General features: G+C 38.5%; 1 protein-coding gene across 1 annotated transcript in view; it reads left to right on the top strand.

The window, feature by feature from the left end:
* The first annotated feature begins 1,624 nt into the window (after positions 1–1,624).
* Positions 1,625–26,561, top strand: part of TMEM178A (transmembrane protein 178A) — a 499,028-nt gene continuing 474,091 nt past the window's right edge. Inside the window, exon 1 of the mRNA XM_044057560.1 lies at positions 1,625–2,392. Coding sequence (XP_043913495.1) covers positions 1,948–2,392 — 445 coding nt within the window. The 5' untranslated portion in view covers positions 1,625–1,947. The remainder of the gene's footprint in view (positions 2,393–26,561) is intronic.

Here is a 26,561-nt window from a genome sequence, read left to right as displayed (position 1 = left end):
TTCACATGTGGGACGGTATTGAAAATGAACATGTGATGATTTAATACCAAACCATAATGTAAATGAGTAGCTGTTGTTCTAGAGAAGTGTATTGATTTATTTGATTATATATAATGCTTTGCCAGTTTGTGTAAATCACTGCAAATATCTAAAGTACCCCTGTTCTGTGGTGTGGTCATAAGGAAAAACTGACTAGGAAGTTCAAATCAAACATTAAAAATGGTTTAGCCTTCATTTTTATTAATTTATTTATTTATTTATTTTCAAAATAGTGTTTGCAGCTTTAATATCAGGACTATAACTGGACATTAAATTACTTGTTTTGTTAATCAAAGATGCATAAGAAGTTCAGCAATACACTTTAACTTTTTGTGACAATGTTTAGTTCATAAGACCTGCAATAAAGATGAATTTATTTATTTTTGCTCCCCCATTAAAAGAACCTTTTTTTAACATCATACTTTTCAAGTGTCCGTGATTTTTGCTCCGAGTTTTGCTCTTTCTCTCCTAATCACTCCTAAAACGATTTGTTTTGGGAAAATGAGATGGATTACACTTAATACATAAAGACAATCATTAAGAGTTGTACTCAGAAAATCCGTGTTAATTCACGTTCTCTTATTCTGTCAACTTTTCGGGTCAATAATAACTGCCATAGTTTCCCTGTTTTGAGACAATTGTCATTATTATTTTGGGATTTTTGGGAATTTGTGTCTGATTCTGAAGTAATAGCTTGAGAATTTTTTTTTCTTGCTTGTTTTTATTGACTTCACTTTGTTTAGATAATGAAATTCCAAATGATAGCCTCAGCCTGCATCTAGGGAACAGCAAATATGGATCTGCAGGTTCTCCGTTACATTTATGCATTCGGGCAACTCAATTTAAGAGACTACAGTCTCCGATTATATACAGTCTGCAAATAACAAGAAAGGTCCATAGATGAATCAGTGCTGATAACGATACAAGTCAGTCCCCTGAAGATCGCAGAACCTACACTTTATACCAGAGTATCACTAGCAAAGCATAAACAATATTAGGACCTTCATGACTGCATCCGGCAATCGCAAGATTAGTTTTGTGGCCTGGACTGGGGGCATTGTTTTCCGGGTCAGTAAGTGTATATATACACAACACACCCATTTCATTATCCCACAAAGAGCTAAATTGCTGGGCGCAGCGTTAGTGGGCGGGGAGGGGAGCAGATGCCCGTATTGGGACAGTGGGGTATTCTTATGCAATTATGATTTTTATAGCACAAAGTACACGTTCGACCAAAGCAAAAAAAAAAAAAAAAATACATCCACTTTGTTACCAGTATTAAGAATATGGTTGAATTTCAGTAACTCCGGCTCCTTTACATCAATCACGTAAGGGGCTTCAAAATAAAATGTTTAATGCAATATTTATATACACACACACACACACTAGTAGGCATGCGTTTTTATAAAATATCAGGACATCTGCTATCCCCCAACTCCACATAGGTGCCATATCAGGTTTGTCCTGCCAAAAGAGTGTCAGCAGGTTACCTATATATTATGCTGCCCCCCCCCCCCCCCCCAACAACTCCCCCAGGCCTTGTAATTAATCCCCTAATGCACACTGTCAGCTGGTGAGGGGGGGACACACCAAGTCAGCCGACGCTCAGCTGCTACACCACTGTGTAACAACACCGACAGGCAAGCAGGAGGGGCGGCTGCAAGGAACAGAAGGTGCAGCACCATTGTCTGACCAATTTAGCATCACCGTCGAAGTCGCCTCGGACAAACGACAAATGCGATCACATCATCTAAGTCCGTTCCAAAGAAACATTTGCCATTTGTTGACAGCATATTGTACAAGTACAGAAGGCTGCACAAGGACAAGGTGCCAGCCATTACGTTGCTCGAGCTGTTGGGGCAAAACAATGCAATCCAAGCAGTGCATCCTCGATGACTGACGGAAGACATGGAAACACGGCGGGGCATCATTACTGCTGTTAGCCTGTGCCTGAGCCTGGGCTCTCTGGGACTGCTGATCACAGCAATTTTTTCGGACCACTGGTACGAAACTGACACCAGGGCACATAAGGAAAGGTGCGAGAGCCAGGGGGGCAGTAGCGATTCCAATGACCAGAAGCACCGGCTCATGCCAATGTACCGGTTACTACCTGTGCGCCAGCGCAGGGACACCTCCACCAGGGAGCTTCTGCTGCACATGGGCTTACAGCAGAGCCCACTGCTCCCGATCGGGGCCGGGGAGGACGACATCCTAGACCACTGGAGGGCCATCCTAGGGCTGGGAGTGCTCGAGTCAAAGTGTGGCCGACCTCTTTATTCTACCTATGCCGGACTCTGGAAGAAGTGCTATTTCTTAGGAATAGACAGAGATATTGATCATTTAATATCTAAAGGTAGGTTGGAGTTCGTATAGAAAAACAAAAAAGTCATACATAACTGATAACCTTAATGTCTGTGGTTTACAAAAATGCACTTAAATTATTTAAGGAATACTTTATTTGTATGTAATACTTCGCGATATTAAGCTTATAGACAATAAACGGACGGTAAGGGCCTGAGTGTTGATTTTGCATGCTGTCAAATGTTACTATGAGCAGAAACGTTTTTCAAGGGTAGTGTGATTTTACTTTTAATGCTAGCTTTATGTAAGTTGCTTACACTGGCAATGAGGGATGGCAGGCTTTGTTAACAGTAAAGACTTGGAGGAGGTACTAAGAGTCATGCCTCCTCCATCATCTAAAATGTTGTATACCTTATACTTTGCAGTATGTCCAGCCGCCAGACCATTATAACAAGCTGTCTTTATTAAAAGAAGACTTTTTGGTGGGGAACTGAAGACGTTGCAGGACCGTATTTAAACATGATATTCGGTAAAGAATACTTCCAATAAAATACTGTTGATTTTTGGGGGGGTCCAGCAAACCAACTAGATTGACTTATTTAAGTGGAACTAAAGGCCACAGTCCTAGCATTAGTTCATAGATGTGTACTAGACTAATGGCCCTGAGTGTGTGTCTGTGTTTGTGACAGGAGGAATTTGTTTTTCTCTCTCTGTTTTACTTACTTTTGATTGATGATCTAATAGGTTAGCATCTGCCAGACTCGTATCTCTCCAATCTTCCCTGCTTTTTCCTCAAATGTTTTACTGTTTCTCTGTCATTAAACTGTAAGACTTACAAATGTTAAAGTTAGTGACATGGTGACATTAATTCGTACACAGATACAGTAAGTTTACCCATTTCTGCACATAATTCCAATATGTTCTTTATTTCTGGGCACCTGTTATTAAGTTTCATAACCATTGTTGCTTAGTCACGGGAAACAGCTTGGTTGTTCACCTGATTAGATAATACATATTTTATGCCCATTAGCTTCTTGTTAAAGGGCTTACATTGAGATGAAGCTGTCTGCCTTGAAATAAAAGACTCTTCTGGCGATTTTATTTTGCAGCAGCTAATAAGAGTTTTATAGTGTTTTTTTTTTTCAGGTGCATGCTTTTGGTGAGGGATTGGCTAACAGAGAGTGAGGGTCTGAGTGCTCCATTTGATTTAATTTTTTTTTCTTCTGTCATACTGTTAATAGTGGAAATGTGCAAATAAAAATAAAAAAAGAACATAGACATTTGTATTAGAAAACACATCTTCATTTGGATTGAAACTGGGCTGGTGACTGAAAAGAGAACACTGTTCACCCAGCTAGCTTATAGAGTTGCAAAAAATAAATAAATAAATAATCAAATGTTACACTTTAGTACAAAATGTGCTTGTTTTTACATGCACTGCCAGTTGAAAACACTCATAAAAATTCTTAGAAATCAAATGATCATATAAGACCTTTGGGGTGGAATTAAATCCAGTTGCCAATAATTCCCCAGCTAATGCAATTAAGTGTTCCCAGTAAAAATCTTCACTTAAAGATACACAACACTTTAAGTGTAGAAAAAATGGATACAATAAGAGTAGTGCTTTCCTCATCACAAGATAGTTATTTCAATAGAAACTTATAAGGCATTAAGATCAAGCTGTTAAACCAATAAGCTGCATATCAACCTGTTGCAGCTATTAGACCTGAATATGAGTCTCTCAGCCTCCAGTGACATCACTTGATTTTCTTAATAAGTCATAGGTCCATCCATGGTTTCTGGACTAGTCTTAAAGACAAGCCATTCTATCCAATGGAAAGAATGAATGAAGCAGTACAATGTTCAGTAGTGGACATTGTAATATAGTCTGATATATATATATATATATATATATATATATATATATATATATATATAGGTATATGCATATCTATAGCTATATCTGTGTGTGCATATATACGTCTGTATATATATATATATATATATATATATATATATATATATATATATACACACACACACACACACACACACACACACATGTGTGTGTGTTTATATATCTATTTATGCATGTACATAGATAACAAGGGGGAAAGGGGACAGTGTCAACATACTTCCTAAACTAGAGCTCAGAGAAACTATTATATAATTTAGAAGCATTTGGAGTCAAAGGGTCTGGTTAAAGTACAGGAGCAGATCACTTAAAATGTATGCTTCAACTAGGAATCAAACCCATCACATTCCCTATGTCACTGTTGAGGCTGTTCTACTGCTAATGTATTGAAGCAACTAAAAATTGTCTGAAGTTCCATACTTTCTCTCTCCCTCATATATATGTGAGACATATAAATCCACCATTGAAAGAGAAAACACAACTATTCATTATTTATTTTAACTATATTTGTCTTTTCATCTACTTCTTTAACTAGGTAAATGGGTTGGTCCCTGCACTGTTTTTTTCTTTTAACCCACAACCCAGATCCACAATGCATCACATATAAAATGAAGTGCTGACACACCTTCCTTCCCCCAAACATAATACATCATAGGAAAGGAACAAGTCTGTCATCATACTGCCTCAGTGCTCTACTAATTAAAAGCATTGGGTCTTGATCAAACTACAGGCCCATAACACTACTTTAAGTATAACCCTCAAGCAAGGATATCCCTCAAGCAAGGCTCAAACCTAGATCCTGCAGGATACCAATAAAGCTACTGTACCACTAAGATAATGAAACAGCTGAACATTAGCCACTCTTTTGTAGTATCATCTCTCCCTTACACATAATGTGATCAGAACAGGGGAGCTGTAGCTACGTATTATTTACTTCCTTGCTTATTTATTTATTTGCTTGTTAAAACTAAATTCATTTTTTCACTATGTTTACCAAGTAAATGAGCTGGTCCCCATGCCCACTTTTCTAACCTGCACCCAGGTTCAGTATGGAGCACATGCAGAACTTAAGTACAGAAATACGTTCATCCCCCCTCCCCAACAACACATCAAATAATCAAAGAAGGGAAAGAAGAAAGAGAGAGCCTATGAACATACTCCCTAACCAAAACTCAAGTAACATGGTATATGTATTATATATATATTTATAAATACATACACAACCTGCTAGTTGAACTTGGGTCACCTGGGTCATAGCCTGAGCTTTGTCCCTGTATTCCAATGGAGCCAGATAAAAATAGTTAAAAAAGGTTAACGCAGTTTTTTATAATATACTTGCACACACATACATACATATGTATATATATATATATTTATACATACATACATAAATATGTAAGTATGTAACACAAATTTGCCTTTCCTCTGTTATCACTGGTCTGTGTATGGTGTGAGTGCGAATGTGTGTGTGTGTGTGTGTGTGTGTGTGTGTGTGTGTGTGTGTGTGTGTGTGTGTGTGTGTGTGTGTGTGTGTGTGTGTGTGTGTGTGTGTGTGTGTGTGTGTGTGTGTGTGTGTGTGTGTGTGTGTCTGTACTTATGTTTTACCCATCTGTTTGTCAAGTTATTTATATACATATGTATACAATTTTCTCATTAAACAGCAGACACTCAAAACAAACCAAAAAAGATCAATCGTTTAACACAATATAAAAATATATATATATTATCTTATGCGGGGGGGGGGATACCTCTCAACCTCTTAGAGCAAGAAATATGGACAAAGCCATAAATAAAAGTGGGACAAAAGCTCAATAATAGGGACAATTTTTAAATATTGTTCTTATAAACTTAGAAAGTTGATAGAATAATAGGTTGCCCATTAGAAAGTATTTTTCTGAAGGTTATGAAGTCTGAAATGTAAATGTCTGCCATTATTTTCTAACTTCAGTCTTTAATTATTTGCCACTAATTTGTCAGAAAACCACAATTTTATGAAAAACGGACGAAAAATATGAGGCAAAAATCTGGACGTTCTGCAAAAATATGTACAGTTGAAAGGTATGAGGGGGACAAGTCCTGCTGCACTCCCCACATACCACCTCCAAGATTGTACAACAAGAGGGAAAGAGCAAATTCTCAAATCCTGCTGTACTGCAGTCTTGGACACAGAACAGCTTGGTAGCTAGCAAAACAAGAAAAAAAAATGTTTGCTGTTTGAGCATTTGCTCTTATGATCTGCAACTCTCTCTTATATATATATATATATATATATATATATATATATATATGGATTCCGTCCAAAAGGTCAACTATGTGTTTGGTCAACAGTTGTTTAGTCAACTGTTTATGACTGAGTAAGCAGCTGATCAACAGGTGTCTGAGATCACACATTTCCCAGGGTTTTTCAGGTTTAAATATTGCTTGCATCAAGGTTGTCTCCTAATGCATGTGTTGTTGAGTGTTAGCGCTGTTGTTTTTGATGTTTGCATGTCCATGTTTTATATGTCAATATTGGGTGTATTCAGTATTTAATAATATACTGCATATATATATATATATATATATATATATATATATATATATATATATATATATGTGTGTGTGTGTGTGTGTGCGCGCGCGTGTATACATATTTTTGTGTAGGTGCAGAAACATTTGTATTTGTAGTTATATTTATAGGTGTATATGTATGTAAGTAAAGGACTTACATTTCAGTAAATCTAAATTATGAAAATTCTGATAATTTCTCTGAAAGACATCTTATTTTAGCTATTTACTAATCTTCTGGAGTTTCACAAAAGTGTGGACTGCACACCCCCTAGTAAAGCTAAGTGTGCCTCAATGTCAACACTGGAGTATCTACAGCTTAAGAGCAATGACTATTAGTAGATGGTCAAACTAACCCTGGAGTTGAACACAGTAAGCTGTACATGGAATGGAATGGATTCTGAATACTTTAAGCAAATTTGTGCAGCTTCTAACTTGCTTATTAATATTTTGACCTTATCACCTAACTATATCAAAGGCAACTATACACATCTGCCTTTGCTTGTCTGCTGAGGCAAAATGCATCAAAGGGTAGAGTGCATTCTTGTTTGCCCCATGGACATGAAGAATGTCAGTACAGCTTGAAACTGGGAAACTAAGCCATTGAAAAACAATGATATTAATATATAAGAAAAGAAACAGATAAGACCAGTCCACTACATAACCGTCTTTAAGGCCTAGGACAACCATATAGTTTTAGTAAGTTTGTTTGAGAATTGTAGTTTCATTACATTTTTTATAGATTGTCCGCACAACTTGAACGCTTCATTTGTATTCTAAAGTAGGAATAGACTGTCCCCATCACCTACGATAATCGTCATATGTTTGTCATATTAATCACTGCTACAGTAGCCTTATTTGTATACGTTATATCTTGCCAAGGATATAACAGCTGCCCAGCTTCCAAAGTTTCAGGGCACTTTCAACACATCCAAACTGTCAGGCAGCTAAAGCTGAGCTGAGCAAAAGACAAGTTTGAGCCCAAAGCCCTTCAGAGCTTTACTGCTGCTGAAGAGTGCACTCCTCCGAGGCTTCCCAGGATCAAAAGCTGTAACTTTGCTTGGCAGATAAGTTCCCTTTGGGGAAAAACTTCCATTTAATAATTTTGTTTATTATTGATACTTCCCCCTTCAGGAAAGTTATTTTAAAGTTATGAGTTTGTGTTTTAACGGACTGTCACAAGACAACTGTACTTTGACAGTGTTTTATTGAATATGTAGTGAAAGAAAGTTAATTATATGAAACAAAATAATGCAGGGTATGATTGCATCACATATTTCAGTTTTGTGAATAATATAAGCAGGTAAGATGTCAAACAACAAATAATCATATGATGTTTGAGAAATCAAGCAACCAAAACAAATCTGGCAAATCATGAGGAATAAGCCTTAAAGCTAGCAATTTAATAACAATTAAAATGCAGTTAAATAGAACTGGGAATGGTAGTACCAACACAAAACTGCTGATAATTTCTTTTTGGCCTCATGTTTAGTATGATCTCTAAATGTTTCTTAGCTTTCAGTAATTTGTCAGATACTGCACCTGTGTGAAAGTCAAGGAGCCAATGATCTTAGCAAGCTTGTGTGTGTGTGTGTGTGTGTGTGTGTGTGTGTGTGTGTGTGTGTGTGTGTGTGTGTGTGTGTGTGTGTGTGTGTGTGTGTAGTTGCAAGTAACTGCATCAGTTTGAGCTAGGGACAATGCACAGGACCTAAGAATAGCAGTTTACTGAGAAAACTATCCACTGCATGCAGTAAAATCACAGGATTTGCTACAGGTTAAAAAAAGGTAACCCAAAATGCTAAATAATCTAAACTGGGATCTCCATCAATAACAAACAGATTTGCATGCAAGTAACTGTTACCTACAGGTTACTACATTTGGATTCATGCCAACATCTGGTAAACATCTCCAGTAGCTGTTCACAAAAAAAAAAAAAAAAAAAACTCCTAAATGTCAATAGATCCAGCTCTTAGATATGGAACAAGGTACCCGTTAAGTACCTTCTTATCAAAAGGATTAAACTACCAAACCACCATACCTTTACAGTCTGTTTAAAATTAATGAAGACAAAACTACACAAATCAACTACCACCTGTACCCTTATTCATTTTAACTATTACATTCTTCTTATAAGAGAGTTGACAATTACAAAAATCTACTCATACAAAAGAAGAAGCCTACTCAAAATATATTTAGCGTCACTACTATGGGAAACACAATATTAAATCAGGTATCACTACTGATTGTGTAAGATATGCCTTCCAGAGCAGCCAGTCCCCTCCCAAGAAAAAAGTTGGTAGTTTAAATATCATATGCAGTAATAACTTCCCTTTCACTTAATATCCTGCCATTGGCCTAAATGGTAATGCAGAGGCCACATGAGAAAAATGTGTGCCCAGTCAGTCTGTAAGTTGCAATGTAAAGCTGTTTATACAAAACAAATCCCTTCATGAAATACAGGTGGCTTATAGAACTGAAATAAAAATATAAGTGTTTCCCAAGACATCAGAGACATGTTCATCCAGCCTCCTACAATCTTAGTATAACTTTCCTCTTGCAGTGGTAATACTTCCAGGTCTGCAGCCTAGTCTCTGTTAACTTTAAAGCCTTTTCTGACTACTGCTTTCAGCTGATTGCGGGGACCAGTGGTTTATGCTGTGGAACCACCATTTCTCTGAGGACGACTTTGGAATTTCTGACTCTACTATCCTGTGGCCTTTCCTTACCAGGAGGGAGTCTACCTGAGTTGCATGTTGGATACTCTTGCCTGTGGTATTGTGACTGTCTTTTTTGCTGAACCACATGTTGACCACCATCAAGTCATTTGCCAGACAGAACTCTAGAATGGCCTTTTCTTCTTTATTACTATTACCCCACTCGTGGACCCAGGCAGTAGTCATATTCTGTTCTGTTACTAATCCTACAAATGTTTCTGGGGTTCATTCAATTTCATGTTTGCCCAAATCAGCTTTCTTGGAACCTAGTCTTATGCTTTCTCCAAGTCTAGGAATTCCCATTTTGACTCTTTCATCATCTACAGCATTTTCTCCATTACCTGTCTCATTCCAGCATTGGGTCAACTGTGCTGCGTGGTGATGATCTCAGCACTGCAGAATTACACAATAATTTTGTCACTGTGATTTCTGTCACTGTTCATCTTTGTTCTGCACTCTCTTTAATCTGCTTTAGGAGTCCCAGTGGTATTCCCAGTCTCCTAGGACTTGTTCTAGGACTCATGTCCACTACCTGTGACACTTACTGCTACTGTTTGCATTAACAATTTGCAGGACACTGCAATGATTTTATGCTGAGTGATTTCAAGGTTGGTCTAGTTTTGGACAAGTAGACTGTGGCTCAGATCTGCATCACAAATGGCTGATTGCTTAGGTAGGGAGGTAGAAATTGCTCAATACATTAATTGTACTAGTAGCATGAATTCCACATGACACTGAGCACGAATGGTACCACAGAGGGTATCATATGTTATGTGAGACCCAGACAAAGGCTGTCATGTGAAAACAAAGTTGTAGTTATTTCAGCACCTCATATCCTAGTCTAAGAATCCAGCCCCAAAGCCTCCAAAGGGACAAGATTTCAGCATCCTATTACTGGCAGGATTTGCCTGGGATGACATTGGAATGAGAGAATGTATGCTGTGTCACAAAACCACTTATAACTAGAAAAGAATAATCCATCAAGAAGCTTTCAGAAAGGCCATACTATTTAAAATTGGTACTTCCATTCGCATGATGTTTGGACAATGAAGCTGGGACTTTGATACTGTAAATTCTTCAAAAAGTGGTTTGCTCTGAGAAATAAATCCGCATCTGAAATTAGCCACCTCATCAGATGGAATGCGGCTTGGATCACATATTGCTGCTAATGCAGATGTATGCATCAATGAAATGTGTGAATCTGTACTTGGTATAGCAAAACAGGAACAAAAAAAGACTTTCAGCAGATGGCATAAGCTGTGGACATACACTTCATTGTTGGTCTCATTCTGGTGTACTGTGGGGCCTTGACTGGACAAACTGCACTTGCAGATAAAGTAGTTTGGGTAATATTTATGTGAATACTATGACAACAGTAGCAGTACATGCCTATAATTTAAACTTGAAGTTGAGGATGACTTTATCCTCTCAAGCTTAAAAAGTAGTTTGAAATACAAATTTTTTCAATACATGAAAAGTGATTTGAAAGTATTCAGACATTACTGTGGCCATTTAATATGTGTAATACTGCCATCTAGGTTGGACATTATGTGGAAATAACAGACCTTACAGGAATAAGAATGTTTTCCACTTGTAATATCAGGTCTCACACATCACTGGGTGGTACATTATTGCTTACATAAAGTAAGTATGAAGGGAACGTAGGGGTCTTATGGGAGGGAACTGTACCAGTCAGACAAAAAGACAACATGTCTGAAAAGAATAGCATATTTTCGAGCAGCTGGACAATGTGAATTTAAGGGTTTGTGTATATAGTCAGAATATAGATATGTTATCCAATACACACTGTCAGCCTGTTATTGCTAAGTGGGCTGTGCAACTCTGAATATTGAAATTTAAGTGACTGAGTGTGCAAACTACTTTTAACTGGCTCATGATACCACAAGTCAAAAATATGCAATAAGGGGTATAGCAGCCTCTTTATCATACATTAGTAATTCAGGACTTAGAACATGTACAGTAAATGAGAACCAGCAAAATAAGTTTGTCGACTTAGGCTGCCCTTGCAGCAACATTGTGCAGCTGAGTTCTGTCTTTAAGGTTCACCCAGCTGAAGTTGTAGCATGAAATGACATCCTCAGTAAGACAAGTTAAGGATAACAGAAACCTAAAGAGAATGTTGGTGTGTCATGCCAGGTAGTCCATTAAACTGAGAAATAATGTTCACAGAAGTCAGAATAGAAGATTAGCATGCCATGCTAGATACTGCAACAGAAAAAGAAGAAGAGGTAAAGATTAAAGTGTCAAGAAATACATCAGTCTGCGAAATAAATACCATGAATGTGGAGAGTCATGGGTTGTAAAGGAACTTTACCCATGTGAGATTTAAGCCTACCAGAAAACAGAATGGAATATAAAGTCTTCATTGTGGTTACTGTACCAACAAAAGAACAAAGGGCCATGGGTCTGAGAAAGATTTAAATCTAGAATGTCACAGGATATTAGTGAGACAGTTAAGGATGCAGAGAGCTGTGTGTGTGTGTGTGTGTGTGTGTGTGTGTGTGTGTGTGAGAGACTGTGTATTCGTGTGTGTGTGTGTGTGTGTGTGTGTGTGTGTGTGTGTGTGTGTGTGTGTGTGTGTGTGTGTGTGTGTGTGTGTGTGGTGAGTGTGTGTGCATGAGTGTGTGATTGTATGTGCATCTGTGTATATGTGTGTGTGGATGCATGTGTGTTTATGTAGTATATGTATGTTTGTGTGTGCACGTGCGTGCATGAATGTGTAGATGTGTTTGTGTCTGCATGTGTGTGAGTGTGTGTGCGCATGTGCGTGCATGGATGTGTGGATGTGTTTGTGTCTGCGAGTGTGTATGGGGGGATGTGTGTGTGTGTGTGTGTGTGTGTGTGTGTGTGTGTGTGTGTGTGTGTGTGTGTGTGTGTGTGTGTGTGTGTTCTGGTAGTTGTGACATCAAAAAATAATAAAATGTAGTAGACCTGAGCAGAATGATTGTGCCAGTTACTGAATAAAGTCACAAAATTAAGGATGACATTTCTAAACTAAACCTACATGTAAAGTGGGTGTAGAAGGGCACTGATCGGAGAATTAAAACTGTTTAGTCATATTCCAACAGCTTCTAAATAAAGTCACAATACTAAGGATGACAGTTCTAAAAATAATTTAGATTTGGAGTGTCTGGAACTGGCTTGGTGTGAGAATGAATGTTATTTGGTCATATTCCAAAAGCTAATAAAACTGGGAATATAAAAAGCCAAGAATAGGTCACCTCTCACACAGGCTATCAAAACACGTGGTTTTCTCTGCAGAAGTCAGGTTACTTTTTCTGTTTCAATTCAATATCATTTTCTCTGCAGAAATCATGGCACATTTCTGTTTCAATTTGTCATTAAGGTTTAGTTGTTTTGTTTCTTTGAAGAATACATTCCTACTGTGATATTTCAGGAATATTATGAAAATAGACAAAAGTCAGCCATCCACTTTTCCCACAACACCTCACTAACTAAATTAATGTATGGATTATTGTATGTCTGTGCTGCCTGTAGCAATAATGACATAATGTCAATACCTGTAATTAGAGATTGCAGAATGTTAGGTCTTGCTACAACAGATCACGCTACTGATTTTCATCACTCTGTCTTGAAATATAAAGGAGGGCAGGCGCCCCCTCCGCCCAGCCATTCCCCATAATTAATTGCAAATCACAAGTTTGCTAAGTGGGGGAGGGGACCATATAGAAAACTCCAATTTCATTCTCTCCTCCTTTTCAAAATTCTGAATTTGAAACGCATAGACTGAGCTTTTGTACCCTGAACTGAAACAAGCTGTTTAATAATACTAGACTTCTTATAGGTCTTACAAGCAAGATGCCTTATATTAAGTTCTACATTACTGAAATTCAAAATTTGTACACAAGCCAAAGCTAAAGGGCAATTTATTTTGAGGGGAGGGTGATATCTATAATAGTTTACTCCACGAAACAGTGGTATATACAGTCTGAGTAAATCATTCTAAAAGTACAAACATACTGAAAATATTATTGGATACTACTTGTTCAGAGAAAAGAAAGAAAGACACAACAGGCACACTACAGCATTACTTTTTCACAATACGACTGTTAATGAAATGAAATACATTGCATACATGTCCAAAAATATGAGGGTCCCTTTATGGATATTGTGTAGATCTTAATGAATTTAGTTGCAGAGCATCCAGTACCACTCTACCAGTGTCACAGTTAAGAACAACCTCCTGATCAATGAATGGAGGAAGTTTTCTTCAGGAGGAAAAACCTAGGTACTGAACAATGACTCCATGAGGCCACCTCTGCTGAACTTTTCTTATACCAAGTAAACCTTCTAATAGGAAACTTGAAAAGCTGCTTTAAGGTTTGCTGACTTGCAGACATATTGTCTTAAGACTGAAATGATATTCTCTTCCAGTGGTTATCTGTTGGACCTTTTATTTCTTGGCTTGCTTTCACTTCATATGGATTTAATTGTTAAAGACTAGAATGAAAAACTGAAGTTTGTTTTTCAGGCATAAACTCACCAAAGGCACAAATATACTTACATAAATGTTGAAGATCCACCTGAAGAATACACACACGTGCGCAGACACACACACACACACACACACACACACACACACACACACACACACACACACACACACACACAAAACCTCTGCTCTTCAAGCTTAATGCCAAGAAATGTATAGTTATCCCCTTTGGAAAAAAACATGTACCCATGAATTACCATATAGGTGGCAGTACACTAAAAATCGAAAGTGTGATGAGAGACTTAGGGACACAGGTGGACAGTGGTCTCACCTTCGATAACCACATTGCCACAACCATCAGGAAATCCTTCTATGTGGCACACCTCATCACTAAGGGCTTTTCATCCAGAAAAAAGGAGGTCATTGTCCCACTGTACTCATCCCTCATTAGACCCATTATAGAGTATAACTCCCCGTTTAGTATGTACCTCACAAGACATCTAAAACAGCTGGAAGGGCCACAGAAATACCTCAGTAAAAGAATCACAGGCCTAAAGCAGATGCCATATGCTGACCGTCTAAAAAAACTCCAGCTATACTCTGTGGCATATTGTCTACTCAGAGGCGATCTCTGCTTAACATACAAGGCCATGTCAAACCCTGAGCTGTTGGACTTGCCCCACTTAAAGAAATCCCAATCCCTCAGAGACACACACTCCAGGGATCTAAACCTTGTCATCACAATGAGCAAAACATGCTGGAGGGATAGACTCCTGTCCCAGAGACTCCCCATACTCTGGAATAGACTGCCCATACATGTCAAGCAGAGCCCCTCCTTGGCCCTCTTCAAAATGAACCTTGATGATTGGATGGGAGTTTGGAAATTCACCCCGGGGATCATGTCAGTCACCCTGCTAGACAGGGGTCCAGGGAAGTAAATATTGTGGGAAGAAATATCCAGGGAATTGTTATGACTAGGCTTGTATAGGCCCTAGGGCCGATAGCCTAGTACCAACCTATGAACCTATGAACCTATGAACCTATGAAATGTAGGTCACTTAGACATGTACATAGACACTAAAGGAATGGGTGAAGCAGTGTAAGAGTGGACATGTTTCCTTTAGCAATAATTCCCGAACCCTGTGTCAAGTGCAACTAAAGACATTCAATTACTCAAGACATCTCAAAAAACAAAAACTAAAAAAAAAATTGAATTGAGCAAAAAATGTGAAAACAAATTACATTTTTTTACACAAGCAGCAAGTTTTAACTAACAGGCAGACCAGAACATGTAGTAAGGCTCTTGATTTTATGAAAAAGTCAAATCAAATGGCTACACTGATTAATACTAAATAATTTGTACAAAATGGAAATAAAACAGACTATAATAAGAGTTGTGTTTTTTTCTAAATATACTTCTGCACCCATGGAACTGTTTCCCACAGTTAAGAAAACAAATCTCAAGAAACTGAAGAATCAACAAAAACAAAAGAGAAGTATTGTGACAGTCAAAGGACCAAGTACTGTATTATCAATTTAGCATAACGTGCATTCTAAAGAGAGCAAGACAGTACAAATAGTGCTATGAAATTTGCTGGGTCTAAGATACTTACATATTAAACTAGGCAGAGGTGGTAGAAGTCATTTTGAGGCACTGATTTAAACAAATCTATGTACAGAGCTTAGGGTAAGTAATTATGTACTACACAACAGTGCTGTGGCACTGAGGGATAAAGGCCTTACTGTTCTTAGGCAACCCATTTTCGATTAGAAAGCATGGATGGGCACTATAGGGGCCACAGGGAAAGGTTGAGAGTGAGCAACCAAAGAAGGCTGGAAGCCTAAAGGCTTGCTGCAGTATGCAGCATACAGCCCAGCCAGCTCTGTGCTGCATAAGTGGTGAGTCTTTAGGTCTGGGGATTGTACATGCATGAAAGTGTGCAGGCATCTCCTGAGGGCAATAATCATAGAGCTGCCAAGGCTACCAGAAGGGATTGGGAGTGATAGCACAATCCACACTATGCAGCATGATACTGCACCAGTGATTTTTTTCACCATTTCTGGACTAGGGTCTGATTGAGCCTGGGGAAGGCTAAGCTAACCTTCTGAACGAGAAGAGGTGTGGCGAGCACCTGATCGTCAGCTACAGCGGAGGGAAAATACACTCACAGTCAGCTGAATGAGATGGGTACTGGATAATGTAGGATGGTCACAAGTAGCAAATTGCAGAGATCTACAACTCCCTGGCTGTACAAACAAATGTCTGCATATACAGTGCTGTGGGTGCTTCTACTATCACTCCTCAAGTTAAAAGTGAATGAGGTTAACACTGAACAAAAACAACCAGTCATAGTTTCATCTAGACAAAAAAAACAAAAAATTAAAATATTTTTTGTAGTGGTCAAGCCCCCCTCCCCCAGTTATGTATATCAACTCCATGGTAGTGCAAACATGAAGAAAAGAGAAATATCCCAAAAGAATAGAATCAGTGCTACTGGACATATAAAAAGCTCACCAGCAGTGGTTTCTTATGAAAGAAAGTGATTGTGAAGTTCAACTTTACTGAGCTTGACAAGGTGAAAGGAATTTGCTGTGAGGACTCAAGGCATGAAGTAACAGTATCAGTGGAGGGATGTACTACAAGCACCCAAGTCCCAGGTGCTTGAAGACCACCATCTCACAGCCAGGGACTTTGGTGTCTTGTAGCTTACATGGCTGTCTGCTTGCTGTTGAACTTAAATACACCTTTTACTCATCCCTTATCAGGCCCATAGTGTAATACAATGTGTCCATCAATATGTACCTATCCGCATCACTAAAAGCCAGTTTTGATAAGCTTTGTCATTTCCCCAACTAAAATTCTTGGGTATGAGATTCCTGTGTAACCTAGATGTCTAAAATCCTTGTTTTTCCTTTTCTGTCACCCACAGTCTCATATATGGCAATGTATGCCTGACCTACAAAGCTATAAACAATTAAATCCTGCTCTATATACTGCATATCAACAAGAGTGGTAGTAACACAAATGCAATAAACTCCCACATCTGGAACAAACTCCCTGTTTCTGTAAAGCAACTTGTATCTCTCACTATCTTTAAATCAAGCCTACAGAAATGAATGGAAAACCACCAGTCTTCCCTAGGCCTATGCCCCATCAATTACAAATGGAAGTGGGTAATTAGTTTGATGTGTTAATGATACTGCAATGGCTATGCTTCAAAAGGCTTAACTGGTCTATTGCCTAGTAACAACCTTTGAATCTAAGTTGAGCTGTGACACTTCCTTCCCAGAGATAGGCAAATTGACTATGTCCATTTACTCCCATTTCTCCCATCATCTCTTCTAGTGCATGTGTCTCTACTTCATCTCAGGTCATATGAGTCATAGTCAGGACTTTATCTGACTAGGTAACAGTGCTGAGAAATGCCTTAAGTCTATCATCTACTAGTTCATCATACCTAGTACTTTCAGCATGTGACCTGTAGATGTGCTTTTCTTTTTTTTCTCACCTTTATTGCTAGAAAAACTACCCTTGGTTCTTGACTCCTTTCTCCCTCTTCTTACCAATCTAAGAGTTCCTTTCTATTCCACGCTTGCCTCAGCTCTGTTTCCCTGCAACTTCCATCTCCAAGCCCGCTGTTATTTTCCTTATATCCTTCCAACATCTTTGCTCACTCTGTCTTTCTTGAACACTGTGCACTCCAGCACTTTGTATGCTACCATTAGCCAATATTTCTTTTGTACAATTCACACTTTCAAGAGCCACTTTTTATGTTTTTAGCATTTTTGAGCACTGTTTATAACTGTGGCTCATCTTCTCCTACTGTCCCTGCTCTCCCATTGTCCTTTCTAGTCCCTTCTTTCCAGGTGTTTCTGATTTTAACTTGCAAAGTCAGTAGTGCAGTGGTGCACTGGTACCATTGTTGCCTAATAGCTACAGGTTCGCTGGTTTGATTCTTGGCTGTGGTACATTCTGTGTGGAGTCTGCATAACCTCCCATCTTACAAAGACATGTGTTTGTCCCTGCTCTGCTAAAAATTGGCTTTTGTTCCAAGTCAGACTTTCCTGGTTAACAAATGTTAAATAAAATAACAGGCATTTGAACTTCAGACTTCATATTCTTCAGAAAGTACATGGTAACACAAAACCTTTTATTCCAGCAATTTTCTAAGTTTATAACATGGATATCTGAAATTTGTCCCTATTTTGGGGACTGTATTCCCCATTATTGGCTTCATCCAGGTATTTTGTGCTAAGGTTGAGAGCTATGGTGAGACCTGAATTCACTGAATATGTTTGGGGGCTGAATTCCCCCATTACTGGCTTTGTCCACGTGTTTTTTACTATGAGGTTGAGAGCTATGGTGAGAACTGAATTGACTAAATGGTAGCCATTTAAGTTTCAATCTTCCTTTCTTTCACAAAACAGCTGATTTGGCATAGTTGTATGTTTCTCTGACTGTTTTGCACAGGGTCCCCTGGGTTCAAGACTTGGCAGTGAAATGTATGGTGGTAACACAGCATTTTGTTCTTGCAACTTTCCAACGTTATACAAGCAATGTTTAAAATGTGTCCCTGTTTTTTGGGCTTTTGTCCCCCCCCCCAATACATTTTGGCTTTTTACAGATTTCTTGTGCTGCAAAGTTCAGAGATACAGCTGAGTGTCAAGTAGACTTTACAAGGAGCTGAGAGCTGCAGGGGAACAAAAGTTTAGTGCTGCTTATGCCAAATCTGCTTGCATTGTTAATAGCACAACAGGTAGTGTATTTGCGTTTGATGCAGAAGGTGTGGGTTCTACTCCCACAAGAGATAGATGCAGTGCTGATACTGTATTTCCTTGTAAAGGGGGTGGATGCTGCAGTCCGTTTTGGCGAAGATACCTAGTAACTATGAACCTATCAGTTTGCCATCCATTCCCTATTACGATATTACTAGCTTACCATTTTTTTAATACAACATAGGCAATTTATTCCTCAAGGGCAACAGGTACTTTATTTGTAGATGAAACAATGACATATAAAGTTGTTTGTTAGCAGCAACCTCTTCATTAGTTACATATTTCTTTAATGTGGAATTATTTAGATGACTTTTACTTCTTCAGAGAATTTGCATATATACTGATACTGGTGGTCTGTAGAAGTTTGAGTAGACTTTTATGATGGAAATGTTCTGAATTGTGCAGTTTTGTCATTATTGATGCATGCATTTTGTTTCATTGTTTACTGGAAAAATGTTCAAAACAATAAATTTAAAATGCCGTCTAACAACTGTACTGTATTGTACAAGGAATATAATTTAATACAATCAGGAAGGTGTATCAAAGAGCATGTGTATGTTTCGTGTTCAAGGGGCCTATGATTTGAAAACAGCCCAAACTTAATCTTTATCTGCCACTGGCAAAATGTATTTTCTTTGAATGTGGGTTTCAATGCTGTTTCAATGAATGTGAGTTTCAAGGGCAGAGAAGTTTTAATGCTAAGTCTATTTTCATTGTGAGGCTGCATTGCTTTGTTTAGTAGATATCTATTAGGGTTAGTGCTGTAAAATGCAAAATATAACTTTCAAATGAAATCCAAATCATCTCAGAGGTAAAGCAGTATGCACAGTACAGTGTTTATGGTAAATGGGGAGAAATAACCAAGGAATGGGACATTGGAATGGCTGCAGGGGTGAGGTTCCATTCGACCATGAGTTTGTGAGGGGGGAAGGGAAGCAAATTCAGACAGCCCCAACTGAACTATACCTCTCAACTGTCCAGATTTTTGCAGAATGAATAGATTTTTGCTTCTTATTTTTGGTTTGTTCCTCATAAAATTTGTGGTTTTCTGGCAAATCATTTAGGAATGAAGTCACTAAATAATGACAGACATTGAGTTCAGACGTCATAACCTTCAGAAAAATGCATGCTAAAGCAAGACCTGTTATTCTATCAACTGTTTTAAGTTTATACAAGAGCAATTTTCAATACTGTTTGTATGTTCCCCCAATATATTTGGCCTTGTCCAGATTTCCTGCATTAAGAAGTTGAGAGGTATTTGCAAATAAATCACTTTATAGAATTAGGAATATCCAAACCTCTGAATTTGGCTCAAAATGTTGCTCTCCCCCTAATAATCCCTCCACAAAATGGCAATTATGAAAGAAAACATGGAGGGTTTACAATTATAAATAACTGTAATGATTAGAGTTATAGTTTGCTTTTATTTCAGAAATGTAAGTAGATGCTCTTATTTTGTCAGCTGCTTATGTTAACAGTACTAATATTAAAAATGTGTCCCTTCTTTGACAGGTTCCCAGCTGTATTGTGTGGCAATTTTATATTTTTGCATAACATTTTTGGTCTGTTTTTAATAAAATTGTGGTTTTCTGGCAAATTAGTGGCAAATCATTAAAGACTGAAGTTAGAAAATAATAGCAGACATTTGAGTTTCAGATTTCATACCCTTGAGAAAATTCATATTAATGCAAGACCTACTACTATTCTACTATCTTTCTAAGTTTATAAGAGCAATATTTAAAAATTGTCCTTATTTTTGGGCCTGTGTCCCACTTCTTTGTAAGGCTTTGTCCATATTTCTTGCTCTGAGGTTGAGAGGTATGAGTGTCAGAGCCATCACCATCAGCCAGAGACATTTCAAATTGTGACCTACTTGTTGCACCCCACTCTCCATTTTAGTGGCTCTGGAGGTGTCCAAGCAAGGCAAGGAGCAGTTATGCAGTTAAGTGTGCAGAGTATTCCCCCATCCAAGGTAGACCACAAGTACAACAGTGGCTTTTCATCTGTCCTTGATTTTGCAGAATGTTCTGGTTTTCTGTCATATTTTTATACTGTTAATTTATGCTTCTTATTATTCAGAAAATGCATGCTGTCGCGGTGCCCTGTTGCTCTGTGTTTAAGTAGCAATGCTTTAATGACCATCAGGTAAGCTTGTCGGAGATTGTAAGATGCAAGTAAGCTTTAATGAATTGTTAATGAATTACCAACATTGAAAGCCTTTTCGTTGTTGCCATGCAGAGAATATTTACATAACTAGATAACGTATAAGCCTTAGGTATTGAAATGCATATGACAGTATTTGTAATAAAAGGACAGGATTACAGTATTTTCAGAAGCTCATTACATTTGTTGGAGACTTGCAGTCATCTTTGCAGGCTTTACCCATAAACTAAACAGAATGACAATCTATCATGTGTGGTCCATAACTTGTGCAGTAATCCTTTAAGCAATTTATCTTGAACTTGTTTCTTGTTTGCTGTTCATTTTGTACTTTGATCATGTCTTCCCCATGAAACAAGTAGATAGTTGTTGTCAGGCAGCAGGTCTTTTTTGGATAAGTAACATTTTTACAAGTGGGGATATCACAGAGATTTCTACTTTCAGCATGTTACTTGGTAATTTTATAAAGCTGAATATAAATTATAATTAGAACTGCAGTGCAAAGAGAAGTAGCTTGAGTTAAGTGCTGCTTGTTTTTTTTTTATACTTGATTTTGACTGGCATTCCAGTAATGTATTTAAAAAGTAATTTATTTTTTTCATGCCTCACAACCTTTGTATTTCCATCTAGATATTAAGTAAGTTGTCATGTAGCCAATGCATTGAAATATTTTTTCTTCTACACTTCATTTTGTCTTGATTGGACTCTCGTAATGACGGTTTGGCACCCAGGGCATTGTATTTAATTAAAGTTCCAGTTGTTGTGGTTTTAAGCATAGCTCCACCCCTTTCTAGTTGGCCTTACCCCTTCCCAATTGGCCCCACCCATTCAGCTGTCTCCTGCAGCCCCCCTTTAATATGTAGTCACCAGCCGCTACTGCCAATCTCTCCTCTGTTTTGCTTTCTTTTCTGCTTTCCTGGGCATCTGTCACATTTGTACATCTCCCCTTTCTATATCAGTATAAAGACACAATTATCCTAAGGTGCCCTTCCAGTCCGTTTTGCCACTGTAGTTCCACATGGACTGAGATGGAGACATGCCTTACTGAGCAGCACTTACATCTCCCAGGTTCTTTGACATTATCACAGTCACCTGCTTCTTCTTCCTCTTCTTGAGCTGTCTGCTGAACTGTCTAAGCCCTTTCTCCCCCACTGTGATGGTCTGTGATATGACAAGAACATCTAAAAGTATGCTCTACAAGTGTCTGCACATTGCTAGTACCGTCTTGATTCTCCCTGATGCTTCTTCTGTGGTTTCCTTTGCCAAGCCATTAATTCCCATATGGACAACTATGTTTGTGACCCTGTGTTTTTGGGATTGACATGATCACTGGTAGGCTCACTCTGGTGAGAGTTAGCACTGGAACCATGCCTACTCTCACTGATTTCCTCTTCTACTCCCTTATCTGAATTCATATACTGATCTAGTACCCCATATCCATTACCTGCATGCATCTCTTAGATAATGGATGTTCCCCACCCTTAGGGCTGTGCCTACCTACCTACCTCCCAGCTCTTTACACTATTCCTTTTTTTTACTAGCTGTCACCTCCGTATCTCTCTCCTGTTTCCCTACTGGCTAACACCTCCCCATTCTTTCCATTAGCACTTCGCTTCTGCTGTCATTCTAATGCTGCCTCATGTGTAACCCCCTCTTAATATCACATCTTCCTCCCCTGTCATTTTTCTGTGCTTCTTTTTGTGTACCTTAGCTTCATGTTACTTGACCATTTTCTCCTGGTTGCTCTCTCTCTCTTGACCATTCTGTTACCTTCTCCACCTACCTTGTTTTTACCTAACTACTGCCATTGTATTTACTTTCCCACTTGCTTGTATTTCTGTGAACACCTCTGCCCATTTCTGACTGCCCCTGGCCTGTTCTTTTCTACTTTCCCCAATCATGTTTACTTTCCTCCTGCTGTCTGCATTCTCCCATTCCTCTTTGTCTCTCTCTCTCTGTCTCTCTCTCTCTCTCTCTCTGTCTTGTTCCTCCTTCCCATTTGACAAACCAGGAATTTGCCCTATGTAGCTTTGTAAGTTCTTTCCTCTCACTTTGCCCTCTTCTTCCCCCTGGCCCTCTCTTTACTATTTGGAGTTAGTAGACCCACAAATTAATATACTGACAAATTGGTATACTCACAAATTCCTACACACCATACCTCTCAACCTCTTAGATGAAGAAATCTAGACAAAGCCACAAATAATGGAGGGACAAAGGCCCAAAAATAGGGACACTTTTTAAATATTGCTCTTACAAACTTAGAAAGTTGCTAGACTAACAGGGTTTGCATTAGTATGAATTTTATGAAGGACATGAAGTCTGAAGCTCAGATATCTGCCATTATTGTCTGACTTTAGACCTCAATGATTTGTCAGTGATTTGCCAGAAAACCACAATTTTATAAGAAACAAGGCAAAAATATGAGGCAAAAAATCTTGACATTCTGCAAAAATCTGGACAGCTGAGAGGCACACTGCACTTTGATGCAGTTTTCTGTGCGAGTTTGCACTTGGGGAACATCATTTCTTACTGCTTCCCAGTTCACCTTGAATAGTTAACTGTGCAGAAAGGTAGTGTTTGGCACTAATCCTAACCACACTTCCTGTACACTGCTGTACTGATGTTAGTTTAGTCGTTGTAGTTTAGTCGTTGTTCTATCTGCACCTACATCCCTCTTCTGTAATGCTTTTACTCACCTGCTGTTCCACTCTCCATTAACTGGGTTATTTTAAGGTCATCCTAGCCTACTGCTTTCACCTGATTGGCTAAATCCCCATGTATGTGCTAATCTGTCATTCCAAACCACCTCCCAGTCCTTCACAAACTAGCAAATGAAGAATGTAAATTGCAGTCATAGCTCTCAACCTTCCATCTCCAAAACTAAGAACACTAGCCCTCATAATGTGGAACAAATGGGCAAAATGTGGAGCACATACTAATAGCTTTCGAACAACTTCAAATAGGAAAGTCAAAGGATGGTTAAAATATGTTGGTTGTACTTATAAAAAAGATATTTTAATGAATTAATATGATTCTTTTCTATTTACCATCAATATCAGTAAAAAAAAAATCCTAACACTGAATGGGTGACAAACCCTTTCAATGTGAAACTTTGAGGAGCTTGAACTTTTTAAGACCCCAATGAGGTACGCTTGTCATAATAAGGTACACTTGAGAGGTATGATTGCAATATTAAAGTCTATAACACTAATGGATGAGAAATACACCAGGTAAATGTTTGGGAATGGGATACAACCATTTCAAGAATGAAAACCAATTTCACAGGCAGGAAACATCAATGAACAAGTCAAAACTGATTTTTAAGTAAAACACACCATGTAAATGTGTTCAGAAACTGGATTTTTTTATACTACCCAAATGGCCAATGTGTTAACTACAGTGAGGTTCTGACCATTCTGTGATTCTCACCAGTTGAAGACAGAGACCTTAAAAATGTATATACATCACAGACTGCTCTAACAATTTTAGTCATTAGTGGTCAGAGACATAAACAGCTGTAATAGGAGAACTCTCATACTCATAAACCACATCAAAAAGGCTAAGTATTCTCAGTGTTAAAATATTGGTCGGCTATTTTTTACAGTAAATTAGTAGCTAAGTAATTTCCTGTTGTCATTTAAGCAGAAAATGAAAGTTGAGATTAAATGGACTCAAATATAATATAGGTTTCATATTGTAAGGCTTAGTCACCATTCAGTTGTAAAGATAATTTAATAAGCAGTATTGTGATGACAGAAAAGTAATTCATTTTAGGCCAGTGTAACTTCATAGCCCAGTTTAAGCCACGTTTCCCTCTGGAATTAATTTAGGTAAACAGACTGCAGACTCTGAAACTCCAGACTACATCTCCCAGAAGGCACTAGTTGGAAAAAAGCTACAATTTGTCAATTTTGTCAGTGTTTAGAGTAAGAAGAGATAAGATAACATATATAAGGGTATTCACTTACCTTTTGTTATTGGAATGTTTTAAGATACATACAGTTTCTTTTTGCTTTTGATTTGTTCTAAGATACTGTTTTGATATATGTTAGCTGTGCCTCCTTTTAAATACCATCAAAGTCAAAATCAGTTCATTCTCTATGAAGCTGTGCAGACATCGTTTTTACTGTCTAACTGAACTATTATCTTTCTTTGCTGTTATGAAGTGCTGTCATTGTTTTTCCTCTACATTGTTACTCTCGAGAATGTATTCAAGTTTTAGTGTATGCTAGAAGAAACCTGTGCCACATGGTGTTTGTGTGTGATAGTGGACTGGCCTCAAAGAATCCTAGTCATTTTATATTTGTTTATCCTGTTTTTCACTCAGAATATCTTAGAGGTTTTCACTGAGCAATCTGTTATCTCCTGTGAGACTGTAACACCATGAAATTCATCAGTGTGAGAAGTGAAGATGAGGGCTGTGAGCAGAATGTGAACATTTGGATAGTACCAGGGTAAAAGGAGCTGAGCCAACACCATGGCATAGATGGAGGTCTGATTATGTTTCAGCTGACCTGGGTTCACTTACTGGCATGGATACTTGATACACTAGCAGGGGAGAATGGGTGTGCCCATCCGTGGGGGGGGGGAGTGAGGAGTGTGTGTATGGAGCACATGAAATGATTTGATTTCGCTTGTAAAGTCCAAGTAAATAGCCATATAATGCTACCTGAGGGGTGGGAAGGACAGCTTAGTGACATCAGTTCCATGTGTAAGTCAGGAGCAGTTTTGTGTGACCGACCCATTGCATGCCCCATACATGTGGTGTTACATGCATATCCAGGGGAGGAGAGGGGAAGTTACCAGGAAAATACTCCTATCACAGTAGTATGATATGGACCCAGATATCCTCACCAACCCCAGCCCTTAATTGGAGTTAGTCCAGGGAAGATCAGGAGGGGTTAATAAACACAACAATTGAAGAGAGGCATTGGAGTCCTTTGATGGTCAACTTCAGGGTAGGCAAAAATAGCAGCCAAAAAAGGTAAAGAGAGCTATAGAATGTCTAATGGTCAACAGGAGGGCATGCAGAGTGAGCCAAAAAAAAAAAACACAAGCATTTGACGGTAGAGATATAATTACTACGTGAATTCACAATAAATCTGAGCAGAGTATCGGTATATAAGGAACTATCTCCATGTTAAGATTAAAAAAAAAAAAGAGTTGAAAGAGACAACATTACTCATTACTAAGGGTTTTGCAGCCAGGAAGAAAGAGGTCATTGTCTCCCTCTACTCTTCCCTCATTAGGCCAGTCATCAAGTACAATGCCCCATTTGGCATGTACCTCACTAGACACCTGCAACAACTGGAGAGGCTGCAAAAGTACCTCACAAAGAGGATCCTAGGCCTTAAACACTTGTCCTATATGGACAGACTCAAAAAACTCAAATTATTCTCTGTCTCATATCGCCTATTTAGAGGTGAGCTCTACTTGACATACAAAGCCATGTCTGATCCAGCTCTGGCAGAAATGCTACATCTAAAGAAATCCCTCCGCACAACACACTCCAGTGACCTCAACCTCATTACCACAATCAACAGAATGTGCTGGAGGTACAGGTTCATAACCCAGAGACTGCCCTTGCTATGGAAAAGACTTCCCATACATGTCAAGCAGAGCACCTCACTGGCCC

The sequence above is a fragment of the Protopterus annectens genome, chromosome 1.part2 (genome assembly GCF_019279795.1).
Source record: "Protopterus annectens isolate FY-2018-M chromosome 1.part2, PAN1.0, whole genome shotgun sequence".
In the NCBI taxonomy this organism is placed as follows: Eukaryota; Metazoa; Chordata; order Ceratodontiformes; family Protopteridae; genus Protopterus; species Protopterus annectens.
Note: the sequence above shows the minus strand (reverse complement) of the source record. Positions and strands in the feature narration are given on the sequence as shown.